This window comes from Phascolarctos cinereus, unplaced genomic scaffold, assembly GCF_003287225.1.
Source record: "Phascolarctos cinereus isolate Bilbo 61053 unplaced genomic scaffold, phaCin_HiC Scaffold_726;HRSCAF=1367, whole genome shotgun sequence".
Classification (NCBI taxonomy): domain Eukaryota; kingdom Metazoa; phylum Chordata; class Mammalia; order Diprotodontia; family Phascolarctidae; genus Phascolarctos; species Phascolarctos cinereus.
The window spans coordinates 396,470,943-396,495,942 of NW_027556098.1; the positions used below are offsets into that span (position 1 = coordinate 396,470,943).

At 44.0% G+C, this 25,000-nt stretch overlaps 1 protein-coding gene and 1 pseudogene across 1 annotated transcript in view; one reads left to right on the forward strand and one right to left on the reverse strand.

Annotated features, from left to right (window-relative positions):
- NPHP4 (nephrocystin 4) overlaps nucleotides 1-25,000 on the forward strand; it is a 170,957-nt gene that overhangs the window by 19,241 nt on the left and 126,716 nt on the right. Inside the window, 3 exon segments of the mRNA XM_078145734.1 lie at nucleotides 19,183-19,355; nucleotides 19,756-19,820; nucleotides 21,692-21,847. Coding sequence (XP_078001860.1) covers nucleotides 19,183-19,355; nucleotides 19,756-19,820; nucleotides 21,692-21,847 — 394 coding nt within the window.
- LOC110200141 (large ribosomal subunit protein eL21 pseudogene) lies at nucleotides 23,402-23,936 on the reverse strand (annotated as a pseudogene).

Below are 25,000 nucleotides of genomic sequence, written 5' to 3' on the forward strand. Positions count from 1 at the left end.
CCCCGGCTTCTTAGGCAGAGTCTGGACCAGAGCTTGCCCTCCCAGTTCCCAGGCTCGTGGGCTTCGTCGGTGGCTTTGTTTCACCAGAGCCACTTTAGCCATCCTGTCAGGTGGCTCTGGTAGCTGCTTCCTCAGTGATCAAAGCATGTGTTTATGGGAAGCAGGATTTTCCTGAGGATTCTCCCTTTGATACATCAGTGCTTCTTAATTTATGTCTATGGGAGGATTCCCTCCACTGGTGCAGAGTGCAGCCCAGCTGTGCCTTGTCTTCTCATCTTGGGTGTGTCTTGTCTCCGTCCTTCCAGAAGCCTCCATGATGCATGTACACAACCTGCTGAAGGCTTCCCTTGGGGCCTATCCTCCAGGGACACTAATGCGACACTCAGACCACCCAGCTAGCCACATCAGTGAGCTCCTCATGGAGCTTATAATCCTCGCCAGAGGATCAGTTTACCTTCTTTTGTGATTAGACATGTCCACTCCTGGACAAATAATTGTGTGTAATTGTAGCACTGTCTGGCCTTCTGATGCTGGGCCTCTGATGGCCACACAGATAGACGGATGGGTTCCCCTTTCCCTCCTGACGGACGTGCAGCCGTCCCACATGGTGCTTGTCTCTGACTGCCTTTGGGTCTGAGTGTCACGGTGAAGCCGCAGAGGATTTGGAACTTTTCTGTTGGCTTCCCCACTGTCCTGCAGGTCAGAAATGGTCAAGGGTGGTTGAGGTCACTTCCTGCCATATGGCAGTGCTTGCTACATGCTCAGAGAGTGTGCCTTCAGAGTCACGGAGGAGGGTGTGTGCACATGGGAATGTTACACCTCAGTCCTTCTGTTTAGAAGGGAACCTCAGAGGTCTTTGAGGTCAAGCTTCGCTTGAAAAAAGGACTGTCTTTACTGCCTACCTGAGAGGTGCTCATTGTCTCAGAGGCCTTGAGTAAGGGGAGCCTTCTGCCTCCGAGGCTCCTTCCATTTGGGGCATAGCCCGGATGGTTGGGAACGTCCAGCCACAATTTGTCTCCTTCCACTTTGGCCTGTTCTTACCCTTCCCTGGGACATCTCTTCAAATATTTGGAGGGGCCATCACATTCCTCCTGCCTAGACACTCCTTATGCCTTAGATTCTCCAGCCTTTTCAAATCCTGCTTGCCCTTCTCTGGACGCTCACCAGCTTCTGAGTGTTCTTCCTAAAATTCGCTGTTCCTTGAGCCTAACAGTAGATGTGGGCAAGGGCAGAGGGTGATGAGGCTGCCGCCTCCTGATTCCTTGGAAGCTCATGACTGCTCATCTCCCCCTTCTCTGCCTTTGCCCAGGCCGTGTCTCGTGCTAGGCGCCTTATGTCTCCCCACTTCCACCCTTTGGAGAATCAGCCCCAGGGATGTCACCTTTAAGGGGCTTTTCCTGATTCCCCTCTGCAGGAGTCCCTGATTGTTAGCACCCCATCACTGTGTGTTTATTTTATGCATGTTGTGCATTTGTATGTCTGCGAGCACGTTGTGACCCCTCCGATGCCCTTCAGGGTAGGGACTGCTTCCCTTTGCATTTGTATCTGTATCTGACACATTTAAACTGTGTCTGTAGTCACAGTACCTTACACTTGTGTGGGTATTGATTGCTGTTGCTAAATTGTTTCACTCATGTCTGACTCTTGGTGGCCTCATTTGGGATTTTCTCGGCAGAGATGCTGGAGTGGTTCGCTGTTTCCTTCTTCAGCTCATTTTACAGGTGAGGAAACTGAGTCAAACAGTATCTTTTTTTTAATGACTTGGCCAAGGTCACACAGCTAGTAAGTGCCTGAGGCCAGATTTGAACTCAGGTCTTCCTGACTCCAGGGCTGGCTCTCTGTCCACTGTGCCACCTAGCTGCCCACTTAGCTGATGTCACTGGTCCTCTTCAGAAATGAAGGACAAATGACAACTGTGTGCCTGGCACATAGTGCAAAAATAGTCCTGCCCTCCAGAAGCTCACACTTGAATGAGGAGCCAACATGGAAATATGCAGAGCACACATAGAGTAGGTGAAAGGTAATCTCAGAGGCAAAGACCCCAGAGTGCGGGTGGATGCAGACAGACCTCTTGTGGAAGGCAGGATTGGAACCTAGGAGGCCTGAGGGGCAAGTGGGAGGGTGCAGGCAATCTACGAGTGGGGACCCCAGGCCAGACACCTGGAGATGGGAGCAGGATGGGCATGTTGAAAGGGTACCTGACTCAGGACGAGGAAGGGAGCGAAGTGTAAGGAAGCCGGAGCCAGAGGCAGGGCCAAGCTGAGCAGTCTGGAGGCCACCGAGAGTCACGTCCCTCACCACGGCAGGGAGAGGCGATGTGGTCAGACTCAGGCTTTTGACCACTCCCCTTGGCTCCTGAGTCCTATATTGTTTCCATTCATGTGTGTGTTTTGAAATTCTAGCGTGGCTGGACTATTGAGATCAGTTCACCAACAGGACCTGTTCTAAACCTCCTTTTGATTGTTCCGGCCTCCCATGCCACCCCCCACCCTCTAGGCCCTCTCCTTTATTGCAGAACACGGGTGGCCCAGTGGATAGAGCACTGGGCCTGGAGTCAGGAAGACTCCTCTTCCTGAGTTCAAATCTGGCCTCTGACACTTCCTAGCTGGGTGACCCTGGGTAAGTCACTGAACTCTGTTTACCTCAGTTTTCTTATCTGTAAAATGAGCCAGAGAAGGAAATGGCAGACTACTCCAGTATCTTTGCCAAGAAAACCCCAAATGGGGCAATGAAGAGTTGGACATGAGTGAAACGACTGAACAGCTACAAACTGCCTCAGTTTTCTCATCTGTAAAATGGAGATTATAACAGTACCTACCTCCTAGGGTTGTTGGGAGGAGCAAATGAAATAATATTTGTAAAGTGCGGAGCACAGTGCCTGGCACCTAATAGGCGTGTTATAAATGTTAGCTGTTATTACTTGCCATGAGCTTCTTTTCCTTGGTTTTATATCTCAGAATCTCTTGATATTATCCCCCATTCTTCCCTCTTTTACTCTCATCTCTGGTGAAAAGGTGACACTTCTCACTGCTCCAGCTCCTCTGTGTGTATCCTTGATCCCTCTCAGGGGCTCAGTCAGGCTTTCCTCCATGCTGTTTGTTTCCCATCTCCACACCTCTGCACAGGCTGCCCCTCCTGTCAAGAACGCACCCACTGCTCTTTGTGCTTCTTAGAATCCCTCGTTTCCCACACGAGTCCTTTCCTGACCCTCCCAGTGGCTGCTGCCTCTCCAGTTTCCCAATCTTACCTTGAATTGATTTGGTTTCTGTTTCTAGACATATGTGCCGTCTCCCCTGATAGAATGGAAGCTCCCTGATGGCAGGGACATGGCCCAGCACAGCAATTGGCACACAGTATGTGCTTAATAAATGCTTGTTGATCAAATCAACACATTTGTTACATGCTAACTATGTGGAAGGCACTGGGCTACAAACACAACATTCTTTGCCTTCAACGAGTTCGCATTTTATTGCATGTAAAAAATAATTATTGTATTAGGAAATTCACTCCTAACTGGAAGAGGTGACCAGGGCAGGTTTCATGGAAGAGATGATGCTGAGCTGAGCCTTGAGGACAAGGTCTGATGGTTACTGTTTCCTTGTTCGTGTGGCCAGTCATGTGTAGCAGAGCCTGTCTCGCTTAGATAGCCATCAATAGGAGAGTGTTTCTCTCTATAATGTCTTAATCACATTATATGTTGTTATAATGACTTGTTCAGTCTTTTTTTTTTCCCTTAGGCAATTGGGGTTAAGTGGCTTGCCCAGGGTCACACAGCTAGTAAGTGTCAAGTGTTTAGTCTGAGGTCGGATTTGAACTCAGGTCCTCCTGACTTCAGGGCCAGTGCTGTATCCACTGTGCCACCTAGCTGCCCCTCAAACTGATGGATCAGTTCATCTCCCTTTTTTTTTTTTGGCTAGGCAATGGGGTTAAGTGACTTTCCCAAGTCACACAGCTAGTAAGTGTTATGTGTCTGAGGCCGCATTTGAACTCACGTCCTCCTGAATCCAGGGCCAGTGCTCTATCCACCACGCCACCTGGCTGCCCCATTTGTTCAGTCTTTTCAGTTGTATCCAACTCTTTGTGACCCCATTTGGGGTTTTCTTGGCAAAGACACTGCAGTGGTTTGCCCTTTCCTTCTCCAGCTCATTTTACAGATGAAAAAACTGAGGCAACAGGGTTAAGTGACTTGCCCAGGGTCATACAGCTAGTAAGTGTCTGAGGTTAGATTTGAACTCAGGAAGATGAGTCTCTATGACTTCAGGCCTGGTGCTCTACCCACTGCACTACCTAGCTGCCCATTATAATGGTTTAGAAGACCCATGTACCCAACTACATCATCACCTGTGTCAAAAGCCAGCTACTGTTTTCTAAAAATCAAGAACTGTTATCAATTTCAGCCAAAAAAGGGAGTGGGTGGAATAAATGCTTTATTTCAGAGACATTTGGCTAACCCCTTTCTTTATGAAGCCAGCCACTGTATGTAACAGCACCTTAGTTCAGACTGGTTTTGCATTTAACCAAAAATTGACACCCCCCCTTTTATTTTCTAACTTAATTCTGAGATTAGGGAGGGCATGCATTGTTTTCCTATGTTGGTCCAGGTGGAGGAAATTGAGGTTTGCTCCCATAGGTTCAGATTCCTTTAGACCTAGGGCCTTGTTCCTCTGCCTCACCAAAGGCTGGTTCCAGGATCCCTTCCTGTGAACTCCACTGTTGCCCTCTCTGGGGTTATCCTTTTGGTAACAGGAAAGCAGCAAAATCTGGGTTTGCTTCTTTATGTTAGGGAACATTACCATGAGGATCCTTAGCTGTGGGCTATAGAAACTCAGCACCATCCAAAATTCTGCTCTCCTGGTGTGATATCATTCCCTTCCTAAGAATTCCTTGGCCCTTTGGTCAATCAGCTGCCATCTCTTGGGTCATAAGGCTCTTTCATGGCTATGTGTTTGAGGGGCTCTGCCCCTCTCCCTGCCCCCCTTTCCCCTCCATCAGAATTGTTTTCCATTGTGTTTTTATAATTTTACTCTTTTAATTGCTTCCTGTCCCTCCTGGGCTTCATGAAGATAAGTATTTTGGCACAGATCAATTCTGTTTTTATTGAGTGTTGAGTGTGTGGCTAACGTGACAGATAGTATTAGAATGGCTTCCTGTATGAGGAGCTAACATCCATATCGTAAAAGATCAGGCAGGGAAATTAAGATAGATCATGAAAACTCAGGCTATTTCTGGTGTTCAGGGGGACAAGCACCTCGCTTGCACCCAAGGACGGCTTGCTACTCTCTTGATGAAAGAGGATTTTATCCTATAATCAAGGCATACATCTACCAGTAACTTCCCGAACACATCTTGATTGTGTGACAAGCCCCTTTTGCCCCACTGATATAGTCCTGCAAAAACATCTTCCTCATATTTCTGTTTCTCTTGTGATATGTTGCTAATGGCCCTCATTTTCCCCTCCCATTGTGGTTTGGTGTGATAGAATCAGGATGTTCCAAATGATGGTTTCTTTCTCATGTATGTAGAATAAGAGCAGAAAAAGTACCATTTTGATCCACTTCTCGCCCTCACCATACAGGAATGCTCCGTGTTGTTCCGTTTTGAAATTTTCTACAATATGTCAAAGGATGAAGGTTGTACTCCAAAATCAAAATAAACAAGATGTGTTTTTAGGTGAGCTTACAGCATTATAGACTCCTCGATTAAGGGCTGAAAGAAAATTTAGGGGTTCCCTAGTCCAATGCCTGCAATTCACAGACAACAAACTGGTGTCCTGGTGAGGTCAAGTGATTTGTTCAAGGTCACACAGGTCCCAAGTGGTGGAGGTGGCATTCCAGCCTAGATTTTCTCTCTGAAGCCAAATCTGATGCCTTTTCTACTTTACCATGCTACCTCCTATGGTGATGCAGTGCATAAAGTGTTGTGTCTGGAGTCAGGAAGACCAGAGTTCAAATTCTACCTCAGACACTTACTAGCTGAGTGATCCTGGGCAAGTCACTTAACCCTGTTTGCCTCAGTTTTCTCATCTGGAAAATGAGCTGGAAAAGGAAATGACAAACCACTCCAGGATCTTTGCCAGGAAAACCCTATGTGAGGTCACAGAGAGTTGGACACGACTGAAAAAAAACAACAACAACGATATCATTTAGTCCTAGTAAACCATTACAACCTGTTACTACCTGTTGAAAACTTGAGGTGACACCAATATGTTGCGACATCTGGATTCAACATTCAGTGATGACCCATGTTTCGGGGTTATTCCATGCACTTGTTTTCTCCTCCCTGCCACTCCCCCATGCCATGCCCTACAGAAAGCACTTAAACTGTGGAATTAATGTCTTCCCTCTTACAGGAGAGTTCAGTGTCAGTAGGAGAGTTGTGCCACAAGCTGGCCTAACTTTCAGGGAATTTCAGAAGCTGCTTCCATTTTTGTAGATCTCTGTTATGTACAATTGGGCTTCTTGGTTTAAAACCTAGTGGGAATCTAAGGCCTGCTTCGCTCTCCCTGAACCTGAGTGGTGTGGACACGTGGGAGATGTTATCTTGGTCAGTGTGTGTTGAGGAGCAGGACAAACTGCAAGAAATCTGAAGGCTCAGCCCTCCTGGGATGGCTGGCATCAGTCACATCATAGAACTGGAGCTGAGGAAAGAGAGGGAGGAGAATGTCTGTGGGCGGAGAGGTTGTGCAGTAAGCAGGCAGCAGGGGGCAGCAGAGGACAGAAAATCTATTTCACCTTGAAGAAGAAATTAACCACATCTTTCGAGCCCAGCAGTTTCCTCTCATTACCTTGACATTTATAATTCACAAAAATAGGTTTGATACAAGTTGAGTCCTCTAAAGATATTTATTCCCCCATCATAGACACACACACACAGACACACACACACACACAGACACACACAGACACACACATGAGATTCATACATAGAACCTTCTTTTAGGCAGATGTTTAAAGCATGACGGGCATAGCAGTGCAATTACATTGTGCTGAGTAATTGCTATGCTTCTGTAAATATGGAAATAGCAATGCAAGCCTCCCTTCTTTTTATGGGCCCTGGAATCTGGTTGAGATCTTTACTTCTGTTGATTCTGCTAATTACAAATTCGGCTTTTTTTTTCCTTCCCCTAATGAGGAATAGGAATGAGGGTGCAGTTAGTTTTGTGGTATAAAATATATAGGTGAGTCTGAGTCTTGGTCTCTGCTCCACCACTTAACTGTCAGTGTGACCTTTAGTGAGTCCTTTGAACCTCAGTTTCCTCGTTTATAACATGGCCATAATAAGACCAGCCCTGTCTTTCTCATGGGGTTAACAGTCATTGAAACATAGATTAAGGACTAGAATGAAGTTTAGATTATGTGTGTTTCCAACCTCTGAGGTCATGGGTCAGGGAGACACTACTAGTCAGCTAGAAAACTGGAAATATCTGACCTGGAATAGAAGATTCCACATATTGGGGGTGGGGGGAAGGTTACCAGAAAAGAAGAAGAGCAGGAATAAATACATGTGTGTTTGTGAATCTAGAGGACATCAATTTTGTACATACACACACATACACACCTATAGGAAGAGGGAGTTTTATATATGTGATATATGTCTATCTATCTATCTATCTATCTATCTATCTATCTATCTATCTATCTATCTGTCTGTCTGTCTATCTATCTATCTATCTATCTATCTATCTGTCTGTCTATCCATCCGTCCATCTGTCTGTCTATCTATTTATCTGGAGTTTCTTCTTCCAGTGCAAATCAGTAATTAGTTTCCAACTTGTAGGTTAAGTAATTTGTCTAGGACCATACAGCTAGTATATGTCAGAGGTGACGCTCAAACCCAGGTGATCCTGATTCCTAGGCCAGTTTTCTCTTCAATACAGTATGCATTGCATGCATGCATCATTGCATCACAGCATACATGTTATGTGCATGTGTGTGTATACATATTGGACTAAAGTCCTTTCTAGCTCTAAATCTACGATCTGATGATTTTTATATATGTATGAATGCATGTATACATAAATACATATAAAATGTATACATGTATGGATGTGTGTATATTTATTTTATATAATTATACATATATGTGTGTATATATAATGCATATATTATATATATGAATTTGTACTTAGCATATATGTGTATGTGTGTATGTATATGTGTGTGTGTGTGTGTGTGTGTGTGTGTGTGTGTGTGTGTGTGTGATCAGTAAAAGCAAAGACTGTCTAAACCAGACATTAGGGGTTTCCATGTTGGAACTCACGAGAGAATATGATGGCCGTGAAGGTTGGGGCTTTTGTTTTGTCTTTGTATAACTTGTGTGTAGTAGGTGCTCAATAAAAGCATATTCTTTTGGCTTGGATTTAGTCCAACCCCTTCATTTTATAGATGAGGAAACTGAGGCCCAGCAAGATGAAATAACTTGACCAAGGTCACAGAGGACATAAGTGACAGAGCCAAAATTTGAACCCAGGACTGTGGCTCCCGAGCCAGGGTGTGCTTCCCATTGTGCTGTGCTGTGCTGCTTCTTGTGAGGTTAGATGAGATATTGCCCTGGAAAGCACTCTGAAAACTCTGAAGCCTAGCCCAAAGGGGATGCAGATTATTATTCTTCTGAGCAGAATGAAACATTAGAAGACATGCCTAGCCCACTAGTGTATTTATTGATTAGCCTTAACTCTAAAATGCTTCATTTTTTGCTGAATTCTACCAGAATGATAGGATATAGTTCTGAGGACAAGGTGTTATTTTATTAATTTGTATGCTGCTTTTCTATCCTTTTCAAAGCAGTCTTAACCTGAGTGTGAGCTGTGTTCTCTTGTAGAGTAAATCATCTCTTTCTCCACTAGGCCCAAGTTTCCCGGTGTGCCCCCAAATTGTTATGCTCAACCCTACAGCTGTTTGTGGGGCCTCGATAAGGACTCTTTTGTGATTCAGTAGTCACATCCAGAAAGTCACTCTCTGGGGAGAAGTATTACCTTTCCGTTCCTTGGAATCACTTAACAATTCATTCTAACACACACATGTATATGTATATGTATATGTGTATGTGTATGTGTATGTGTATGTGTATGTGTATGTGTATGTGTATGTGTATGTGTATGTGTATGTATATGCGTATGTATATGTATATGTATATGTATACGTGTACGTGTACGTGTATGTATGTGTATGTATATGCATATGTATACACACATACAGATATGTTATATACATTATACATACACACACACACACACGACATTGCTGAGAATATCATGCTAAAAAGCACGGGAGCAGGCACACAGCCTTGTTTCACTCCATTGGTGACTGGGAAAGTGTGAGAGCGTCATCCGTTATCTAGAATTTGGCCAAGCATGCCAGTGTGAACTTGACATACAGTGCTGATGAACTTCTCAGGGCAACCACATTTTTGCATAATTTTACTCAAGCCCTCATGAGTGACAGCACCAAAGGCCTTGGTCAGATCTACAGATGCTGTATACAGACCTCTGTTCTGCTCCTGGCATTTCTCCAGGCAGCAAACACCATACTGACTGTTCCTCGGTCCTTTCAGAAGCCACACTGGCTCTCAGGTAGACGATCATTTTCCAGGTGAAGGATCAGCCTATTAAAGAGGACTCTGGCAAGAATCTCGCCAGCAGTGACTAAGAGAGAGACCCCTACTGTGATTGTCACAGGACAATCTATTTCCTTACAACTCTACTGCAGAGAATGCAACTCCGAGGGCTGGTCATGTTTGAATGCCAAATGTATGCTTGCATAAAAGACTATTTTATGGAGAACTCACACAGGGCAAGTGTTCACGTGGTGGTCAGAAGAAAGAGATATATGGACACTCTTAAGGCCTCTCTGAAGACCTTTGGAATTGATTGTGTGACATTGGAGACGTTGGCACAGGACCGCTGAGCATGGTGTGCCCTCATCAGAGAAGGGGCTGTGTTCCCTGAGCAAAGCAGAGTTGAAGTAGCTCAAAAGAAACATGAAATGCGCAAATTTAGAGAATCCAAATTTAGAGAATCCACCCCAAATGTTCACACGGACTGTTTGTGCCTGACCTGTGGTAGAGCATTCCAAGCTTGTATTGATCTGATCAGCCACAGTTGAACTCACTGTAACTTGACGCCAACATAGTGATGTCATTTTGGTCCTCTTGGAGAATGAAGGACAACAACTAACATATACATACACACATACACACACACACATACACATATACATACACAAACATATACACATAAACACACACACACACACGTATATATAAAATCTTTAAAAAAAATAGTCAGGGCAGCTAGGTGGCGCAGTGGATAGCGCATCGGCCCTGGATTCAGGAGGACCTGAGTTCAAATTCTACCTCAGACACATAACACTTACTATCTGTGTGACCCTGGGCAAGTCACTTAACCCCATTGCCTAGTCAAAAAAAAAATAGCCCTGGAGGCCCAAATCTGGTGCACTTGCTACATTTTATTTTTGAGAGAGAAATAATTCTTGGTTAAGTTCATTCCCTTAACTAAGTATGCTTATGACTCCTATTTAATAACAGAGCTCATTTCCCCCCCTTTATTCATTTTGTGAAAATCACAGGTCAGAAATTCTCATTTATCACTCACTGTTCTGAGCATGAGGCCCCACTCTTAGCTAGAGTCCACCGTCAGCCACCAGATGTTGCTAGGGCCCTACAGTCTGTCTCCTCTGGGGTCTTCTGTGTCATGGAAGTTAACGTGGCTGTTTTTGCTTCCCGTAACCAAGGAGATGAGAAACTAATTCTTGAACGCTTCTTACTCGGTAGAGTAACGAGAGCAGTGCAATTTGCCTGATGAGAAGTGGGTGCTGTCAAGGGGTATCAGTGTCATCCGAATGGAATCTGTGACTGTCCCTGCCATTGACTTGATTATTCAGAGTGTGGTCCTAGACCGAGCTGTTAACCCTCTCTGCCAGGATACCCAAAGTACTGCCTTTATAATGCTCTGAGGGACCGATAAATACAATTGCAGTGAACAGAAGTCTGGTTTTGTTTCACAGAGGGGTGGTTCCATTGAGTTCTTCTGTATCCCTCCTTTCTGGGAGCTGGGAACTTCTCCTTCAGCGAAGGATTAAGAGTCATTTATCTGTCCTGAGCTTTACGCTTCTCTGAAGGTCTTGTCCTTTTGCTGTGACTCTGGTGCAGTGACAACTTTACTCATCCACTGTTCAGCAACAAGAAGTTTGATGTTTCTGGAAGAGGAAGAAAGATTGTTTTTCTCTGAGATGTGTTCAGGAATTGGATTTGCTCAAACCTGCTCTCTCACACTGATGAAACAGAACAGTCAGTACTAGTAAGAATGTTGCAGATTTATGTCTAATCTAATGGTATATTCGTGAGCATTTTCTAAGTCCTCACAATCCTCTCTTAAATTCCCATAGAATATTTTTATCTGGGGAACTCTATCGCTATAGTGGTGTTGTAGTGTGGGATAAAGCCTCTACTTTTAATGACCTTTCTTTCTTTGCCCAGTAGGCTGTTTCTTCCCCAGCTATGTCCTTTCCTCCTGCCTGGTACCCCCCCCTTACCCTGTCCCTTTTCTGATACCCCCATGTCTACAATCTTTTATTCCAGGCTAGAAAATTTCAGTTTCCTAGATGATTGGTGTCTCCTTGTATATGATTTTAGGGATTTGAAATAATTACATTCACCCAACTAGGAACTTTTCCCCTTCCTTTAAAGCATTTGCGCTGCTCTTTTACTCATAACCACTCTGAGCTGAGCAAGCTAAGCTGAAGCATCTATCAAAAAGTGTCTGTAAAGACTTGGCGTAGCCATGTGCCATGTTCTGGTTTGGTTGTTTGTCCTTCATTCTTGAACAGGACAATGACATCAGGGAGGTGATGCCATGACTTGCAAGTGAATTGAATTTAAGTGAGGGAGGGCTGTGCAAAATCACCAGCCTCACTTTCTCTTCTGGAGCCATCTGAGTCCAGTGGCCAGATATAGATCAGGACACCTGGAGATGGCCTCTTGCTAGACTGTTGAGGAACCCCTCTTTCCACCGTGGCCTGAGGCTCTCTGGCACCTTGTATTCCTCCCTTGCCCCTTCCCAGGCCTCCCTGGGAAGTGTTAGTTCCAGATCTGGTGGGAGGGCATCACAGGCTGGCTGCCGTATGTGTAGAAAGAAGGGGGAGAGGGGAGTGGGCTGCTCCAGTATTTTTCTCAGTTGTCTTTTTCTCCTGCTCCCCTGGGTGTTTCCAGTTAAGCCACATGGCTTTCCCTTAAATGCACCAATAAATGGGTCTATCACTTTTAGCATTGACTGGCTGTTCTATCTATCAAGACCCCGTGGCTCCAGCAATGGACCCTGACAGATGGGTTCTGTAATATGGTGGAGGGTGAGTTAGAGTCAAAGATATCCCAGGTCCTGCCTGGCTCTACAACCCCGTGATTCTATGATCAATAGGACTTCAACTCAGAAGAGTAGCTTCTGGCTTTGGGATTCTTGCTGAGGATTTACCAGAATAGAATTCTGCTTGGGCAGAGTTCACTAGGCATAGGTTGATAGTAATAACTCCATCTGTTTATATGCAGCTTTAATGATATTTGGTATTTTCCTGTATGCTAGTTAGCTTTATTTGAGCTCTTTTTAAAAAAAGTTTTTACTTATGTATTTTTTTTACATCCCTATAGTTTCTCTCAGTATCCCTCAGTATCTATAGCACCTAGAGAGCCATCTCATATTACAAATAATAATTTTTAAAGACAAAAAAAGGGAAGAAAATGTCAACATAACTGATCAGCACATTGAAAAAAGCCCAGACGTGTGAGCGTACAGCTCTTGTGGGCTCCTCACCTCTGCCAACGTGTAGAGTGGGAGCGTCTTCTCACATGTCTCCTTTCTGTTTTAAGTATCTACTGTGTGCCAGGTCCTGTCCCAAATGCTGGGATGCAAAGAAAGGCAAAAGACAGCCTCTGCCCTCAAGGAGCTCACAATATAAAGGGGTGCTCACAGTCCAATGGTTTAGGGTTATCTTTGTAATTTTGCAACATTTGATTTTTTTGTGTGTGGCTGCAGTTCTTTCTGGTTACATTGTTGTCATCATTGCCTGTATTGTTTTCTTGGCTGGGCTTACCTCACTGAATCTGTTCCAAGAGATCTCTCCAGGCTTCTTTGTATTCGTCACAGTTGCTATTTCTCAATGCAAAGTAATATTCCATTACATTCATGTACCACAGTTTGTTTAGCTTTTCCCCAATTGATGGCCATCTACTTTGCTTCCAATTTTGTGTCTGTATGGGGCAGCAGGACAGGTGGCATCTCCATTTTTCAGATGAGGAGACTGAGGCCTAGAGTGGTTGGACAACTGGTTAAAAAGTCATAGCATACTGGATTTGGAGTCAGAGGACCCGGTTTTGCCACCTTATTGCCTGTGTAACCTTGGGGAAGTCAACTCAATCTTAATTTCGTATTTGCAAAGTGGGAGTCTTGGACTGGTTGGCTGACCTCTAGGGTCCCTTCTAGCTCTAATGCTGTGATCTTCCGATCAGAGGTAATGAGCCCCACAGCCAAGGCTAGAAGCCAGATCCTCTGACTCTTTATCAGGGGATTTCACCTTCTCTGTTGAAGGAAATCTGCACCGGGGACTTTGTCAGAGAGATGTGGACTGCATATGCAATGTTGAGCTTTATCTCATAGAAAATAAGGTTTTCAGGGATCTGTTCAAAGTTAGTGTCTATGCAAGAAGTCTCCTTTGGTTCTGCTTAGCCTTTACCTGTCCTTGTAGCCCCGGTCTTGTCTCCTTCCTGTCTGAGGATAAAGGAACACATGTCATTTAGGAGGTCGGGCCTATCTCCGGTGAAGTTATAGAAACAGATGTATTGAGCCATTCAGTAAAAGTGCGTATTCTGAAGCCCAATTTTGATTCTGTCAGTCTTGGTGAATAATGAAAACTCCACGCGAGGGCTAAATGGTGTCTGTGTGTTTTGAAGATGAAAGCATTAAGACAGAGAATGTTTAGATGATTTATTAATCTGTTTATCCTGTCATGGAGAAAAACTGTCAAATGTGGGTAAGTGACAAAGCCGGGTGAATAGAAGCCTCATCTAGTCTGTCACAAGTGGGCATCTCTTGCAGATAATTTGCTGAGCTAGATTTGAATTTTCTAATTGGGTAATTCCAATTGATGAATAGAAATTTATTCCCTGATTTTATTTAATTACTTTCCTAGTATAGCACCCTTGGACTCAAGCACTGTTTACAGCTATTGCTAAGCTGTCCTGAGAAAGAATTACATTTTTTTGTTCACTTTCTGGAATCATATTTTAGTGGGTTACAGTTAACATGTGAGTGTGAACAGTGGGTGAACTAAACTTGTCTGAAAGATTACATGCTTCTGGTTTGGGTCTTTAGAAATTGCATTCCCCTTGATGTTATCAGGGAAATGGAATGAAAAGACAATAATTAGTAAGTAAAAGTTTGAATAATTGCCTTTGTGTCTTTAATGTTGAGATGAATTTTGCTGTCATAGTAATTAAAGGTTGTTCATTTCCAAACACATTCACATGCACACACTCCCCAAAACAGTTTTGTTTATTATTTAGTTTTGAAATAGTGAACTTGCAGAACCATATCTTCCAAGTTCCCTGTAAATCCTTTAGCAAAATACTATATGTTTTCATGCTTGATAAATGTTTATTGAAAGGATGAAGTCTTTTTCTCAGCAATAAAGTAGCACTCGGATACCTGAACAGCTTAAAAAAAAAAGTAAGGTTTTATGCAAACTAACAGAAAAGTCAGAACCCAACCCCTTATCAATAAAACTCTCTTCACCTTTCTAGAAATTTCCTAGGAACTCCACCGGCCACTGGGTCCCATTTTCCTTTGAGGCCAGAAGAGTCCACGTGCCTCACAGTATCAGCTAAATGATAGGCCCCGATTAATCCTCAGTGCACATAGCCTTTTTCTAAACTTTGCCATCAAACTTTGCAGAATATATCTTTAAATGCTAAATCTAATGGTGGGTCATTTGAGATAAATGATGGAGGGGATTTGTTTTTTGTTGCAAAATAATTGTTTTCTATCATCGATGAAAGGGAAAGACATATAACCATAAATCTGGAGTTGCTGAAAACTGCTGGGCCCACGCATTCAGATGGAGCAATTTCAAGGTGACCTCTAGGCTAGGTGATTCTTATTGTTCCATATCTGGAGTTTAGAGCATTTGTTTTACTGCAGGAGGGAAAGTGTGTGGTGTTTGTAAAACTGATATGCAGAGGTATAAATATAGAAGGTGCAATGATGACTAACTTACCTTTCGAGTGGGCCTCCTTAACGGTTCCTGAGCCTTTAGAAACAGAAACATAATTCTCTCTTAGTCCAACCACCTGTCAGCAGTAAGTGGTCATTATTTCATCATTTTGCAATAAAAGATAATAGAATAACGATTTATATCTCATGGCTGATGTTTTAATGCGTCTCTCTGTTATCCCTTGCTGACAGTCTGTGATTACAGTAAACGTTTTCTTAGTGACACCATGGTAATGACTCGTTAATAGAAGGATTATTCCAAGTTTAAATCAAATAGTAGGAAGGCTAGCCTCTGTCCCTGCCGGATCTTTGTCTTTGTGAGCGCCTTCTCTTGGGGGCGATTGTGGACTGAGGCTTGGAGAGCTGCGCCGACTGCCTTGTCCTCCAGCATTGACTTTGTGCTCAATGAAACATTTGGGTTCTGTTGCCATGGCTCCACCTTCCGTCTGACGCTCACGTGGACTTTATTTCCCTGCTGGTTAGCAAACCCAATCAGCTGAATCAAGTTTCCATCTTCTGTGTCTGTGACATTTATTAGTTTTAAATAAAAAGAAGTAAATTTAATTTGGCAAAATAGAAAAGCTGTAACAGGATGAAGGTATTTTGATTCCCAAATGGGAATGTGCTTGTTGAGAGATGGGAAAACAAAAATGTGGGTCCATTTCCATCAGCCACATGCTGTCTGTTCAAATACAGACGTCCCACTGTTGTCAGGCAGATGAGAGGAATACACGATGGCGGATGTTCCTCCTTGTCTGCTGGCTTGAAACATGTTCACGGTGATCTCAAAATGACCACCCACGAGGATGATAAAACAACTGACATTCTCTAGAAAAATCTCATTCTATTAACATAAATTTTAAGATGTTTTAGCACAAAAAGATGTTAATTGGTTTTCTCTCTCTCTCTTTCTTTCTCTCTCTCTCTGTAAAATATTTTGTACGTCAAGAAACCTTCTTAGTTAAAACAGAATTAGGCCAGGATAGAATCATAGAGCTGGAAGGGACCTTGGAGGGAGATGATCTAGGCCAGGTGTGAGGAACCTGTGGCCTTCTAGGTCCTGGAGTGCTGTCTTTTGACTGAGTCTAAGTTTTTACAGAACAAATCCTTTTATTAATGGGACTTGTTCTGTGAAGTTTGGATTCAGTCAGAGGGCCGCACTTGAGGACCTAGAGGACCACGTGTGGTCTTAAGGCTGCAGGTTCCCCATACCTGATCTAGGCTAACCCCCTGTCATTTTGGAGATGAGGAAACTGAGGCCCAGAGTAGCTTACTAGAAGTCACAGGGTTGGTCAGTGGCAGGGCTTGGGTTAGAAGTTAGTTCTCCTGAATCTTAGCCCTGTATTCTTGTCACTGTACTATGCTGCATCTCATATTAATATTATTTAATGCTTTCATTTTTGTGTACAATTTTGTAGCATCCTATAAAATTAATGATGATATTGGAATTTCAGAATTGAATTTTTATAATCTGAGCCACATGATGTTGGTTACATGAAATAATTTCAATAAATTCTTTGTACTTGAATAAGTTATCTTTCTGGGTACATATATATATACATGTATGTGTATATATACACATATGTGTATGTGCATACACACACACATACATATTTTTTTTGGTGGGGAGGGAAAGTGGGGGTTGCTTTCAATAGAATCCTTGTTGGCAGTAAGTCATTGGAGTAGAGTACATCTCTAGACTCTCTTTCCATTATGCTCTATTAATATGATAATGGTGTTGTATCGCAGAGTAGTATATGCCAGTGAGGTTTTTTCACGTGAAAACCTAATGCCTTGGCAAAAGGAGGAGTATTGTCCCGATGGGAAATCCATTGTACACTCCTGGATTCTGACAAAAGATTCTATAAAAAAGAAGCTTGATATCTTTAACTAGTTATCTTTATTCTTCTTGTTTTCCTAACTGGGACAGGGTTGCAGAAAGGGACATTGGGGGAATTCATGATTTTTGGCAACATTTAGAGGAAAACATTCTTTGAGACAAAACTGAAATCTCTTTGATCCCTTCTGGCAGCTGGTGGTGTGGTAGAAAGAGCTCTGGACCTGGAGTCAGGAAGCCCTCAGTTCAAATCCTGGTCCTTCCTGGCCATGTGAAGTTAGGGAAATCACCTGACTTCTCTGGGTCTCAGTTTCCTCATCTGCAAAATGAGTATAATTATAAGCCCCCCCAGGATTGTTGTGAGGGTCAAATGAGATAACTGATATTTAAATTGTTTCTTTCTGGCTGCTTGTAGTATTTTCTTTTTGATATGGTAATTTTGGAATTTGGCTACTATATTCCTTGGCATTTTCAATTTGGGAGCTCTTTCGGGAGGTGATCGGTGGATTCTTTCTATGGCTATTTTACCCACTGGTTCTAGGATCTCAGGGCAGTTTTCCTTAATGATTTCCTGAAAGATACTGTCCAGGCTCTTTTTTTCATTGTGATTTTCAGGTAGACCGATAATATTTAAGTTATCTCTCCTGGATTGATTTTCTAGGTCAGTTGTTTTACCAACGAAGTATTTTACATTTTCATCTATTTTTTCATTCTTTTGTTTTTGTTTGACTGATTCTTGCTCTCTCATAGAGTCATTAGCTTCCATTTGCCACAATTTTTTTAACAAATTGTTTTCTTCTATTAGATTTTGTACCTCCTTCCTCATTTGGCCAATTGTATTTTTTAGGGACTTGTTTTCTTCAGTATACTTTTTTCTGGTTAGCCAATTGTATTTTTTAAGGACTTGTTTTCTACAATCATTTTTGTCCTTTTTTTTCCAAGCTATTGACTCTTTCTTGCATACCTCTCATTTCTTTTCCCATTTTTCCTTCTACTTCTCTCATTTGGCTTTTAAAATCCTTCTTGAGCTCTTCTAAGAAGGCTTTTTGGGCTTCAGACCAGTTCATATTCCCTTTTGAGGTTCCAGATGTGGGTTTGTTGACAATGTTGTCCTCTTCAGAATTTCTGCCTTTATCTTCACTGTTCTCATAATAAGAATCGATCGTTTGTTTCTTTTTGCTCATATTGTTTGCTTATTTCCTGGCCTTTAAAGAGATTGAACTCTCCTGCTGGGGAGCAGAGGGCACTGACCCGAGCTTCTTGTGTTGGGAGCCTAGGGCCTGGTCGCTGACTTTGTGTGCTGGGGCCTCCAGTGCTGGAAGTTGGAGGCTGTAGGGTTCTGGCAGCTTACCTGGTATTGGGGTGGAATCAGCAGCACTGGAACTCTAGGGGTAGGATTGGGTAGTGTGGCTCTGGAGATTTCCTGCTCACCTGGGCCTTTCCTTCCTTTCAATTTCTTCAGCTCCTTTCAGATAGATATTGTAGGGTGTTTATCTGCCTGGGGCCCCTTCCCTTAGTTTTGCTGAGGCACTGAGAGAGCCAGTTGGTGTAGAATGGTACCTGGTGGTTTTCCAAGCTGGTTTCCACGAGTTCCCCCACCCTTACTGAGGCACTCAGGTGTTGGTGTTCACCTGCTCCACCACCAGGGTTTCGGAATCTTCTTCTGGTATGCTGAGGTGGGGCTTTCTGCAAGCTTGCTGGGATGCCTCCTGTTCCATACTGCTCCTCTTCCTCCAGGGCAATAGGGGCCTTCCCTGTTAATCCCTCAAGCTACCTGGGCTACTGGACTGCTGCACCCCGTCTTTCTTCTGCTTCAGCTGTTCCAAGGTTTTTCCTGGGGTGATATTTTCTGGGCTTTCTGAGGTTAATAAAGGAGGTTAAGAGCGATTTACTTCTTACTCCACCATCTTGGCTCCCAGAAACAGAAGTCAAGATAGTAATTGGAAAGCACTGTTTGGACCTTAAAGCGCACTATCAAGGCTGGCTATGTATTAGTTTCCATTTCTGAGGATGCTTTGTGAGCCTCAGCTGGTGATCTGGATGCTGACCTTTCATTCCTGTGTTTCAGCCTGTGTATTTCCACACATCTCTAAATCACTCAAATGTCGTTGCGGTGGTGGAAGTTGTTGCTGAAGGCAAGAGACGGGATGGGAGCCTGCAGATGGTGGCCTGTGGCTTTGGGATCCTGCGGCTCTTCAGTGCCAAGCCAGAAGGTCCCGATTCTCCCACTCAGGAGAGACGGTAGCTGTTCATAGCTATGCATGCATGCCTTTCAGTGCCTGTTCATTGCAGGCCTGGCCACTGCTTATTCTGGAGAGACCAAAGGCTTCTGAGCTCATGAGCACTGATGGATGGGGGGCTGGGTGGTGTGATGAGACAGGGCCACTGTGCAGGTCTGTGTAGACAAGCCTTACCCAGTGTAGACAGGTCCCACCCAGTGCAGACAGGCAGTTACCTGCCCAGGGCCACAAGTAGGATTTGTACCTGGGTTTTCTGGTGCCTCCAAGTTTAGCCCTCTGTCTATTGCCTATTAAGAAAGTATCATAAATGGGAAAGAGATATTATGTGCCCTCTGCTTGCTTGAATTCTGCTGACTGCAAGAGGAACAAATCGGTTGCCATCTCTTGGTTTTGTTTTCTAGGCTGAGACTGTATCACGGCACCCCCAGAGCCCTCCTGCACCCGCATCTTGAGGATCCTATCGAACGTAAGGACCAAAGTGCTGGAATGATTTTAAAAGATCATTGGCAGGAGGAAGCCTGTGGGTCTTCTCTTGGCCTCAGGGTCTCACGCTGAGCTTCCCTAGAGCACTGTTCATGCTTAGGCCTTCTTGAAATCAGTCTGAATACATCAACAGTGATTTTCACATTTGAAATGCTTTGAACCAAAGCTCCATGAGCCCCTTTAACCCCTCCTCCCAGGAGAGGCAGGATTGCTCCACAGGCCCCATGAGGGGAGGGCTCCACTCAGGAATTTCTGTGGGAAGAGTTGGTTTATCCCAGCCTCTGCTCTAGATTCTTCCGCGTTTGCCTTCAGAGTAGATGGCCATTGTCTGTCATCTGCTGCAACATCTGAGGGAGGCCTGTGGCGGTAGAATGGAGAGCTCATTGATGGGGCAGTAAGGCTCCTCCCTGCCCTCGCTGCTAGCAGCACCCATTCCAACAGGAGAGCGAGTGGTTTGGTGTGGGACAAGTGTCTCACTCTGGGAGGGAATCTTGGAGCAGGCTCAGCACAGCAGCCCCGGGCGCCTTCACACCCAAACTTTGTTTCTCAGCAGATCTTCTGTTTTGTTTGTGAGACCCATCTGTGGAAGCTCAGCGTGTAACTTTGGCAGGGCTGTGGTGATGAGAGAAATTTGGAAAGCTAGAGTGTTGTCTGCATATATTAAATATGGCCCAACAGTCAGGTAAAATGAGGGAGAGGTTTGCTTGGACTAAATATCAGCTTTTAGATGATTTCCAGATTGAATTAAATTAGCAAATTGCCAACTTCTCTCCTAAAAGACCCTTAAAATCAGGCATTTTGACAGCTCAGTGCTGCTGGTGGTGCATTTATTCAGCATGTAGGATCCTCAGGCATTATTCAGATGCATGTCAGGAAACAAGTATGGAAAACAGAAAGGAAAAAATAATCCTATTAATTATGTATCCTAAAGAAATGTCAAAGATGTGGGTGGTTTGGGGGGCCAAGGGACTGGAGAGACACCTGGACATGTTAGAATTTGTAGATAAGAAATGTGAATGGACTTAAGGGATGGACCCTCTTGTACTTGCAGTTAGAATGTGAGCTCATTGAGAGAGACAGACTTCCTGTTCACATAGGAAGGGCTTAATGAATGCTTTTTTCCTTTGCATTCCTTCATATGAAGGGTCTAGGTAGAATAGGGCCAAATCTCTACTTGTCATTGAAGTCAGTCAATTGATCAGTGAGCATTGGTTAAGCACCTACCACATGCAGAAACTGGGGATACAGATACAAAAAAAAATAAGGCAATTCCTTTCCTCAAGGAGTTTATAGTCTAAGTCATGCTTACTTTTTATTTATTTTTTTTAACTTATTTTTTATTTTTTTAGTGAGGCAATGGGGTTAAATGACTTGCCCAAGGTCACACAGCTAGTATGCGTCAAGTGTTTGGTCTGAGGCCGGATTTGAACTCAGGTCCTCTTGATTTCAGGGCTGGTGCCCTATCCACTGCGCCACCTAGCTGCTCCCATGCCTACTTTTTAAAAGGAATATTTCCCCCTGTAGGATAAAGGGGTTGTATTAGATTATTTCTTAGGTCTCTTCTGGTTCAGACATTCTCTGTTCTAAGGGCCCTCCCAGCTCTGACATTTTGTGTTCTAAAGCCCTTCTAGCTCTGACAGTGTTCTGAGAGCCCTCCCAGCTCTGACCTTCTGAGGGCCCTCTCAGCTCTGACATCCTGTGTTCTAAGGGCCCTCCCAGCTCTGACATTCCCTAGTGGAGGTTGGATGGCCAGTTCTCTTCTTTGGGCATTGCACTTTAGGTTGGAGTAGGTGACTTGTGAGTTCTCTGCCAATGCTGAGATTCTGGAATAACGGTTGTTTCTCTGTCTTCTAGAAAGTAAATATATGACCCTCATCGAGAACTGCCACATTCTGTATACCTTGAAGTTCCATCCTGTTCTTGAGGTTGCTTTCCACCTTCTTCCTGAGAACTTTCTGGTGTCTGGTTTGCAGAAAATCCCCGGCTTACTACCAGCACATGGAGAGACAAGTAAGGATTCCTCGAATTATCTTGACTTTGGATGTTCATGTCCTTCAATGACCAAGCCCACGCTGGACTGTCCTAAGAAGTGTGGCAGCAGCAGGGCCTAACTCAAACACAGGCTTCTGGTTCTTAGATTAGATGTTGTTTAATGATAGTGGTGATGATTGTTTTTGCTCCAATGGCCCAAACGATGCTTCTGCCACTGTCCTTGGAAAATTATGTGCTTAACCTTATGGCCCATGTTTATATTTCATGAATTGCAGCCCCCTCCCATGCCTCCCCATAAAGCCTCTGCTGGCCATACACCGTGGGGATCACGCTGGTCTGGTCCTTGGATATGAGGCACAGTCCATTGCTGAGCCTATATGCAAAGCCTGTCCAGCTTGAGAGAACCTGCTGGAGCTCATGTTCCCCTGGCATAACCTTCAGTAACCCAGCGTCTTTTCTGTACCATAAGAACAAGCTGGAATAAGTCTTATGGAGGGATACTTATATTTCTCATTAAAAAGATGATGACTGTTTTCATATCTGATCCTTGTTTCCCTTCTTTGGAGGAGAACCAGTCTCTGGGTATAGTGGTACATGCCCATAAAGGGAAGCTGAAGCTGGTAGATCACTTGAGCTTAGGCATTCTAAGCTGCAATGGGCTAACCTGATTGGATGTCTAGACTAAGTGTAGCATTAATATGATGAGCCTGGGTAGCAGGGGAGTACCAGGATGCCTAAGGGAGGGGTGAACTGACCCAGGTTGGAAACAGAGCAGATCAGAGGCCTATGGCCGTCTGAGTGGGACGGCGTGGTGTGACCCTGTCCTTAACAACCTGTGTAAGATAGGAAGAATCAGGCTTTGAAAAAAAGAGAAGGTAGAGAACCAGTTCATATATTTGGGAGGTAGCACAAGGCGGGGCAATGGAAAGAAAGCTGAAGTTGGCTGTGTGAGACATGAGTTCAAATCTTGCCCCGACTACTTGTGTGACTGTGGGAAGATCATTTCACATTTGGCTTTTTTGGCTTCAGTTTCCTAATCAGTGAAACGAGGGCATTGAACCAGATGGCCTCTGGGGTCCCTTGCACTTCTAGATTTATGAGAGAAAGTAGAAGCTGATTTTAAGGCATTTTAAATATAATCTGTCACTAAATGGCTAGTGGTGGGAAAAATGAGGAACCTCTGAATTGTCTGCATGTCCCTTGTTTGCTTGTCACTTTAGGAAGAATGACATTTTGGGAATCAGAGCCGTGGGTGTGATTGGCTTCCTACTGCATAGTGAACAACCATGCCCTCTTCTCATTAATTCATTTGGCTTTGCCACAAAGTGCTCTCCAAGGACCTCTAATTTGTTGGTCTTGTTGGGATGGCCTACTTTCTGACCCTGAATTAGGCTGCCCAGCTGGCTCCATTTTGAAGACTCCAAGAAAAATATTTGAAGCATCCTTGTTGTGAGTAGTAATGGGAATTTATAAGCTGTATTCCTCTTGCTGAAAGACTGATTAAGCAGTCATTTATTTATTTATTTATTTATTTAGACCAGGAATTTTTTATTGTTTTTATTTTATAGCCGTTTATGCCATGAATTCATAGGGGATCGGTTCCAACAGCTCAGGTTCCTTGCCATTGGTTCTTACAAAGTGTGCTTCTCTGGGTGGAGCAGGCTGGCGCTTCAGTTGAACCCAAGTGCCTCTTTCTTTGGCTTCCTTCTTCTTCTGATCATTTTCCTTTACCCGCTTCAGGAAGCTCTCTCTGCTCTTGGAATGCTTAATATGCTCAATATGAACATTAATTCTCTTGGCTAGAATCTTGCCCTTAACCTGTTTGTTTACAACAATGCCTACAGCATGTTGAGTAACATTATAGACCCGTCCAGTCTTGCCATGGTAACTTTTGTGGGGCATTCCTTGCTGAACTGTGCCCATACCCTTGATAGCTACAATATCACCTTTCTTGTATATTCGCATATATGTAGCCAGAGGGACAACACCATGTTTTCGAAAGGGCCTAGAAAACATGTATCGAGTCCCTCTCCTTTTTCCTTTTGTATTTGTCATTTTGGCGATTCACTCCAATGCTCTCTCCCGAGCTTCCCTGGAAAGGAAATAATACGCCCTGATGCAGGAGCCCCACGAGCCCCATGTGCCTGGAATATGGCGGAACCGGCGGAAAGGCAGCAGTTGTTTATTAAGCATCTACTTTGTGCCAAGTCACTGTACTTGGTGCTGCAGATATAAAGACAAATGGGAAGACAGTCCCTGCCCTCGAGGGGCTTACATTCTATAGGGAAAGGCAATATAGCATCATAGGATCTGAGGTCTAGAGCTGAAATGGACCTCAGGTGCCACCTACTCCAATCCCCTTTTCATAGACACATATACCGAGGCCCAGAGATGCAGAGGACCCATGTATAGATATACACAAAAGGTTTACTACGTAGATAGAAGACTAAGATTTGGCTAAGTGGCTCAATGGATAGAGCACCAGGCCTAGAGTCAGGAAGACTCATCTTCCTGAGTTCAAATCCAGCCTCAGACACTTACTAGCTATGTGATCCTGGGCAAGTCACTTTGCCCTGTTTGCCCCCGTTTCCTCATCTGTAAAGTTAGCTGGAGAAGGAAAGGGCAAACCTCTCTAGTATCTCTGCTGAGAAAACCCCAAATGGGGTCACAAAGAGTGAGACACTGCTGAAATGACTGAACAATAACAACACTGGCAGCTTGGCTACAACATAGGGAAAGACAGGTCTCTGTATGGTAAATTGAGGAGAGAGAAAGCACTGACTGTTAAGGAGGTAAGGATAGACTTCTTGTGAGGGGTGGCCCTTGGCCTCACAATTGGAGGATGCTGGGTTTTCTAAGAGGTGGAGGTGAAAACAAAGCATCCTAAGCATGGCAGGCAGGCTGTGCAAAGGCATGGAAGTGAGAAAGAAGTAGAGTGCCTAATCTGGGGAAGAACGAGGAAGCAGGCTAATTTGGCTGAAACTTAAGACAGTGAAGGAGAGTCCAGTGTGATAGATTTGGAAAGGTCGGCCGTAGCCAGATTATGGAGGTCAGTTTAGTAATTGAGTACAGGGAGCAGAAAAATTCCACTGCGCACATGTGATCAGCCACGGATGGCCAATCTTTGCATAAATCAGTTCAGAATGGAAGCAAGAGTTTGAAGACAACTGG